This window comes from Chiloscyllium punctatum, chromosome 22, assembly GCF_047496795.1.
Source record: "Chiloscyllium punctatum isolate Juve2018m chromosome 22, sChiPun1.3, whole genome shotgun sequence".
NCBI classification, from domain to species: Eukaryota; Metazoa; Chordata; class Chondrichthyes; order Orectolobiformes; family Hemiscylliidae; genus Chiloscyllium; species Chiloscyllium punctatum.
Genome location: NC_092760.1, coordinates 42,296,421 through 42,304,124, shown reverse-complemented (window position 1 = coordinate 42,304,124; position 7,704 = coordinate 42,296,421). Strand labels below are relative to the sequence as shown.

Here is a 7,704-nt window from a genome sequence, read left to right as displayed (position 1 = left end):
GCTCTATGATTGCAAGTTATTACGAATCTTAGAACTTTGTCTGAAATAGCCTCACATGGTAGTTCAATTTCCTGTGAAGTGGTGACTAACCAGATAAGCACTTCCTCCAAACAGTACAGTATACTCATTCATTTAATTTTTTTAAAAATCCCAAGAAAACTACAGGTGCTAAAAAAAAATCAGAAACATAAATAGAAATTGCTGGAAAAAAATCTCAGCAGGTCTGACAGCATGACTGGAGAGAAATCAGAGTTAACTCTTCGGATCCAGTGACCCTTGCCCAGAACATTCAATCCTCAGCTCCGAACGCAGACCCAGAGGGTCCTTGTCAATCAGCTCCGCCTGCTGGTTTCTGGTGGTCACTGCGCTTCCCGGTTTGTTTACCGTCACGCTCCCCCTGGTGGGGGTTCGAGGTGCTGCTGGCAGCTGGCTCGGTGCCGTGGCTCAGCAGCGCTCGCACTCGTTCCCAAGTTGTTCCCTTTTCAGTTCCGATGTAGCCGGATTCTGCTGAGATCTCAGCACCATGTCCTTCCTGAGTAGCTCGCCCTCCTACAGTTCGCTCACCGGCTTCGAGGAAGAACTCCCAGCCGACAACCTTGTCCTGTTCGAGGTGGCCTGGGAGGTGGCGAATAAAGGTAAGGGGCTGCAGTTCGGACTGCGGCGGCTGCAGGAAGTCCCGGGGGCGGCCGGCTCTACATAACTCGGCCGGGGACAGGCAAACTAACAGCAAGCCCCACTCACTGGGCGACTCTGTCACTAACTGTGTCTCTGTCGGAGCAGCTCCTCATCTGCCCTTCGTGCAATGCAGCAGCACGTACGCTGCGTATGGTTTTTTTAATTTTGTTTTTAAAAAAACGCGTTGATCTATTTGTTAAGTGAGCTTTGCTGATCTGACATTTCAAATGTCATATTACCATAGCACCACATTTCAATATTGTTTGAGGTTGGGTACAGGCGCATTATAGGTTTAAGAAAAAAAACCAACCCTTTTCAATTCTGCATATTTCCCCAAGATAAGAATGTAAAGGTCAAGGGCAAGAAAAAGGTCATCCTCGCCACATCTAAACTCATCCTGCACATAATGTTGAAGGAATCCCAGGCAATGCTCAGGTTTCCTGCTTGCTTGGGTCTTGGCGTCAGACCAGCTGTGAGCAGTCTCTCGTAATATTATGTATAGTAACATTTATTTTACCTGTTTTGCTGACTCACTAACAGGACGTTTCTGATGTTTTGCCCGAATACAATTGTTCTCTGAAGCTGTAGCACTGTTCATCTTAAAGTAGCAGACGTTCTGCTTAAAATGCGTATATCAATATGGATCTAACCCACACAAGAAAGTTTCAAAACTACTGCAACCATGTATCTAGCTTTCCCATCATTACATCTTGAATATCTTTTGTTTTAGCCGTTGTTCAAACCAGATCATTATTCTAAATGTGTTATTCTTCTGAGTTTAGAACGTGTATATGTTTTTTTAAACTCATTTTATGTGTCCTTGTCGTTTTTACTGGTATATTTTGAAGTAATGATCTGGGTTGCCCATATATGGACCATTTGTGATGTTGTAACCTTGACCAATGTTCACCTTGACTCTCTTTATATCTGGTAATGTCAAGTTTAATATATTACTGTGAAAGATTGTATTAGGTAGTTTTTAACAAAGAAAAATATGTAGAATACCCCTACTTTCAATCTGTTGAGGCTTGGGCCTGTTTCTGAAAGGTTATGTGAATAGCCTGCTCCCAGCCACTGTTCATATTGCTAGATCTCTTCCCTGCTGGAAGGTGTCCAGTTTCCAACTTGGCGTCTTCCCATTGTGACACAATGAAACAAGAGAGAACTCTGAGTGCCACTGTACATGCTGCTTGTATATATGATTTTGGCTTAATTGTCAAAATGAAGGTAGGTGCCAACACATTTAAGACTGAAGCAGATAGTGGGTGCTAATGAACTTATTTTATCTTGTAAGGAGATCTTCCTTTTTCTTCTGCCCACCAGGGATTGTTAGCCACACTGGAATTTAGTTCCATTAATGCTAACTATCTTCAAACTTCTTATCCCAATGGCTGTTCTTGATGTGTGACTTGAAACAGTGAGTGTTGGCAGATTGATTAACTAAACAGGCTGAGCACAAACTCAGAATTCAACCTGAGGCTTCTTTGGTTTGTGGAGTCATTCCACATTGAGCAATACGTATTCAATTAAATTTGTAATAAAATTATTTCACCACATAATAACTCTTTACATAAAGCCAGAGCATTTAAATATGAAAGGCCAGAACAATGACTGTGACTTAGTTAGGTGTACTGTTGCATATTAAACTTGCGCTGGTGTCTGAGGTTTGTGTGTTTTTGGGTTGGGAAGATGAGGGAATTGTGGGTCTGGATCTCTGGTCAGTCCATTGATGAGGTACTCATCCAATTTATAAGGCAAATGATGTTTACACAATCACTATTTTTACAAGAATAAAGTTAGTGCCTTCAGGAGAATAGATCAAAGAAATAAAGAAGAAATGTAACCAGCAAAATTAGTGAGCATGCAGACATGTATGTCTTGTTTGTACTATTGTCCATATCTGATCTAGCAAAGGGTTCAGTGTCTTGGACAATAGATTACGTGGACATTTCTTTCAGTTTGGGGAAGTGATAGCCTAGTGGTGTTATCTCTAGACTGTTAATCCAGAAACTCAGCTAATATTCTGGGGACCCATCTGCCATGGCAGATAGTGGAATTTGAATCTGGAATTGAGTCTAATGATGACCATGAAACCATTGTTGTTTGGAAAAAACCCATCTCGTTCACTAATATCCTTTTGGGAAGGAAATCTGTCATTCTTACCTGGTCTGGCCTACATGTGACTACAGACCAACAGCAATGTGGTTGACTCTTAACTGCCCTCTGGGCAATTAGGGATGGACAATAAATGCTGGTCTAGCAAGAGATGCCCATATCCCGTGAACAAATTCAAAAAAGAACAAGGCCTATCGAACAGACCTCATTATGAAAGGAACCACCAATGAATGCCAGGTGCATTTGGGCTGAGGATTCTAGTAATATTTACTATAAATGAACTCTCCTTTCTGAAGGAGAGCCTTCCATTTTCCTTTCCACCCTCTCCATTCGATAGGACTATCTCATACGTTTTAAAAATACATTCATAGGATGAGGGTATTGCTGGCTAAAACAGCATTTATTGCCCATTCCTAATTGTTAAGAATCAACCACACTGTTGTGGGCCTGGAGTCACGTGTAGGTCAATCCCGTTCCCTAAAGGACATTGGTGAACCAAGTGGGTTGTTCCTGACAATTGGTTCATGGTCATCACTAGAATCTTAATTCCAAATACTTTTGTTGAAATCAGATTTCAAAATCTGCTATGTTGAGATTTGAACCCAGGTTCCCAGAATGTTATCTGTGTCTCTGGATTAACAGTCCAGCGATAATACCACTAAGTCATCGACTCCCCTTAAAAAATCTATGTAGATGTTACATACAGTAAAATAGAAACTAAGATAAATTAGGAATAGTGAATGGGTGACAGCAAGTAGTAACTTTGAACATCTGTAGATTGAGGTGGGAAAGGAATGTTATAAGTTTTGCAGTTTTCATTTCCTGGAATTTGGGTAAATGATGATTCAATGAAATGTGATTGCAAGATTGAGAGCAATAATGTTGAACATGTAATTTAGATCAATTTCATTGCAATTCACTAATTCTGAATGGGCAGCAGTGGGGAGAGTGTCAGACTTCATCCTGATCAGCATTTCTGATTAGTCATAAGACACATACATCTAATTTAGCAACAGATGATATTGCAGACCGAATACTAACTTGAAATAGGAGGAGTGTTTTGCTCCAAGCATCAGTTTATGGGCACAGATCAGCCATGAAGCTGCAGTGATAATTCTAAAACTCCTTTAAACCACATAAAGATTGATCAGATTAATAAAACCTAATTTTCATTTTGTATTTTGACTTTCAAAATGTTGCAAAATACATGTTTTGATGTTTTGTATTTTTTAAATAAATGCAGGAGGTTAAAAAGATTTTTAGCAAGAACCAAACCGAAATCAGTGTAAAGACTGCAGTGGTTCAGCAGCTGATGCATGAATGCCCCCACCAAAGTTGTTTTCCCCTCTCCCTCTCCCTGACCGTATTACTGAGAACATGGCAGTGTCACTATTTCAGACGCTTCAGAGCAGAGTTGCCCAGACATGATGGACTCAAACTGAAAGTGGTTAACCGTTTCCACAAATTGCAGTATTTTCAGCAACAAATTGGAACAATAAAAATAAATTAGTTGTCTTCTGTTAATAAGTATACCATCTATGCTACTATTTTCAACAATGTTTCACATCATTGCAATGATATACTCTTGTATTGTGCAACCTGCGTTCAAGTTTAAAATTCAATGTTAATTGTTTCTTGGAGATTGATTTGTTGCTCCCAGCTGTGTAGGGGTGGAACAATTCTGAGATATGAATATTAGAGCAGATCCAAAGTTTGTATCTTTCTAAAGGCACAACAACACATTTGTTTGAAGAAATTGCTGGGCGAACTCAGTAGATCTAACAGCATCTGTGGAGAAAAAGCAGAGTTAATGTTTCGAAGAAGGGTCGCTGGACTCCAAACATTAACAGACGCTGCCAGACCTGTTGAATTCCTTAAGCAAATTCTGTTTTTGTTTCTGATTTCCAGTATCATAGTTATTTGTTTTATTCTACTTTTGTTTAGAAATTATTTGAAGAATATCATTCCAAAATGTAGCTCAACGTCAACATTTTAAAATCTTTTGTGAATGTCCTCAACCCCGGATTCCACTAAGCGCCAAGAATTAAAACATGCTTAGAGTACAGAACAACCCTGGTTATCTGAACATCAATTATCCGAATTTCAGATTATCCGAACAAGATCTCATGGTCCTGTAAAAACGTTATCCAAACAAAAGACTCCCTGCCCGTCGCGTTCAGATAATCGAGGTTGTTCTGTATACCTATGATTTCACCCCATTTTGACTCACCTCTGTTTCAGGGAGAGTTTTGTTTTGAAATAATCATATTGCAAAGTCATACAGCAGATTGTTCAGTGAAGGTTTTTTAAATATATAATTTAAAAGTGTTATTTTACAGTAGATTTTGTGTTTTGTCCTAACTTTGAGGAAATAACAATATTGAACCTGAGTTCGCAAAATCTCATATAATTTATTTTGAAGCCCCACAATCCATCAGAGAATAGACAAATGTATAGATACATAGCACCACTCATTTCCTCAGGGCAATCCAAAGTGCCTTAGAGTCAATGCAATTTCTTTTTGGAGAGTAGTCATTGTTGTTTTGAGTGTTACTTTGAAAGTTAAAATTCCCTGATCTTGGCAGTAGTAAAATTTTCTGTCACCAGTTTGTTTCTGTTAGACTCTCTGCTTGTTGCTGTTCCCTTTATTGAAGTCCAGTCAACTTCCTGTCTTACTTGTAAACTTCACTGTCCAAAACTCTACATACAAATAAAATGGCACTTCGCACTTGGAGTTGAACACACAACTGCTGTACTCATCCTGACACCGAGCCAAACGCCATCAAATCATTTTTGAAATGTCAGTACCATATCAGATCAACAGAAGAGCCACATGCTACTTGGCACTGCCGGGTCTGGAATATAAATGTAATATTCGTAAAGTAGGTGAATGTAAAATTAATTCACAACAAAGTTTACTCGTCCTATCTTTACTGTCTCCAACAATTGATGAATTTGCACCATCTCTAATCCTGCATGGACTATAAACAGACTTTGGGCTGAATGAGTGTAATCATGTATATTCTTGTAGTTTTATAATCCTGCTATAAAATCCTCCTAAATGACTGTCCCATGTAACCCTGGCAACTGAAATATGATCTGAAAATGTGTTGGTGGAAAAGCGCAGCAGGTCAGGCAGCATCCAAGGAGCAGGAGAATCGACATTTCGGGCATGAGCCCTTCTTCGGGAATGAGGAAAGTGTGCCAAGCAGGCTAAGATAAAAGGTAGGGAGGAGGGACTTGGGGGAGGGGTGTTGGAAATGCGATAGGTGGAAGGAGGTCAAGGTGAGGGTGATAGGCTGGAGTGGGGGTGGGCGTGGAGAGGTCAGGAAGAAGATTGCAGGTTAGGAAGGTGGTGCTGAGTTCGAGGGTTGGGACTGAGACAAGGTGGGGAGAGGGGATATGACGAAACTGGAGAAATCTGAGTTCATCCCTTGTGGTTGGAGGGTTCCTAGGCGGAAGATGAGGCGCTCTTCCTCCAGCTGTTGTGTTGCTATAGTCTGGCGATGGAGGAGTCCAAGGACCTGCATGTCTTTGGTGGAGTGGGAGGGGGAGTTGAAGTATTGAGCCACGGGGTGGTTGGGTTGGTTGGTCCGGGTGTCCCAGAGGTGTTCTCTGAAATATCCCGCAAGTAGACGGCCTGTCTCTCCAGTATAGAGGAGGCCACATCGGGTGCAGCGGATGCAGTAAATGTTGTGTTTGGAGGTGCAGGTGAATTTGTGGTGGATATGGAAGGATCCCCTGGGGCCTTGGAGGGAAGTAAGGGGGGGGGGAGGTATGGGCGCAAGTTTTGCATTTCGTGTGGTTGCAGGGGAAGGTGCCGGGAGTGGAGGTTGGGTTGGTAGGGGGTGTGGACCTGACGAGGGAGTCACAGAGGGAGTGGTCTTTTTGGACCGCTGATAGAGGAGGGGAGGGAAATTTATTCCTGGTGGTGGGGTCCATTTGGAGGTGGCGGAAATGACGACGGATGATACGATGTATATGGAGGTTGGTGGGGTGGTAGGTGAGGACCAGTGGGGTTCTGTCTTGGTGGCGATTGGAGGGGCGGGGCTCAAGGATGGAGGAGCGGGAAGTGGAAGAGATGTGGTGGAGAGCATTGTCGACCAGGTCTGGGGGGGATCTTGCAGTCTTTGAAGAAGGAGGCCATCTGGGTTGTTCGGTTTTGGAACTAGTCCTCATGGGAGCAGATGCGGCGGAGACGAAGGAATTGGGAATATGGGATGGCGTTTTTACAGGGGGCAGGGTGGGAGGAAGTGTAGTCTAGGTAGCTGTGGGAGTCAGTCAGTTTATAGTAAATGTCCGTGCTGATTCGGTCGCCCGAGATAGAAATGGAGAGGTCTAGTTAAGGGAGGGAGGAGTCTGAGACGGTCCAGGTAAATTTGAGGTTGGGGTGGAAGGTGTTTGTAAAGTGGATGAACTGTTGAACCTCCTTGTGGGAGCACGAGGCAGCGCCGATACAGTCATCGATGTAGTAGAGGAAAAGCTGGGGGTGGTGCCAGTGTAGCTGCAGAAGATGGACTGTTCCACATATCCTACGAAGAGGCAGGCATAGCTGGGGCCCATGCGGGTGTCCATGGCTACTCCTTTAGTTTGGAGGAAGTGGGAGGATTGGAAAGAGAAGTTGTTCAGAGTGAGGGCCAGTTCAGTCAGTCGAAGGAGGGTGTCAGTGGAAGGGTACTGGTTGGTACGGCGGGAAAGGAAGAAGTGGAGGGCTTTGAGTCCTTCGTGATGGGGGATAGAGGTGCATAGGGACTGGATGTCCATGGTGAAGATAAGGCGTTGGGGACTGGGGAAGTGAAAATTATGGAGGAGGTGGAGGGCGTGGGTGGTGTCCCGAACGTAGGTGGGAAGTAGGTGGACAGGACTGTGTCAAGGTATGCAGAGATGCATACTGAAACTGAAATATGAGACTGC

At 42.9% G+C, this 7,704-nt stretch overlaps 1 protein-coding gene across 2 annotated transcripts in view; it reads left to right on the top strand.

Annotated features, from left to right (window-relative positions):
* The first annotated feature begins 402 nt into the window (after nucleotides 1-402).
* The window catches only part of LOC140493579 (glycogen [starch] synthase, muscle-like), an 84,214-nt gene continuing 76,912 nt past the window's right edge, over nucleotides 403-7,704 (top strand). For both annotated transcript variants that reach the window (XM_072592158.1, XM_072592157.1), the window contains exon 1: nucleotides 403-635. In XM_072592158.1, the coding sequence (XP_072448259.1) occupies nucleotides 524-635 (112 nt within the window). In that variant the 5' untranslated portion in view covers nucleotides 403-523. The remainder of the gene's footprint in view (nucleotides 636-7,704) is intronic.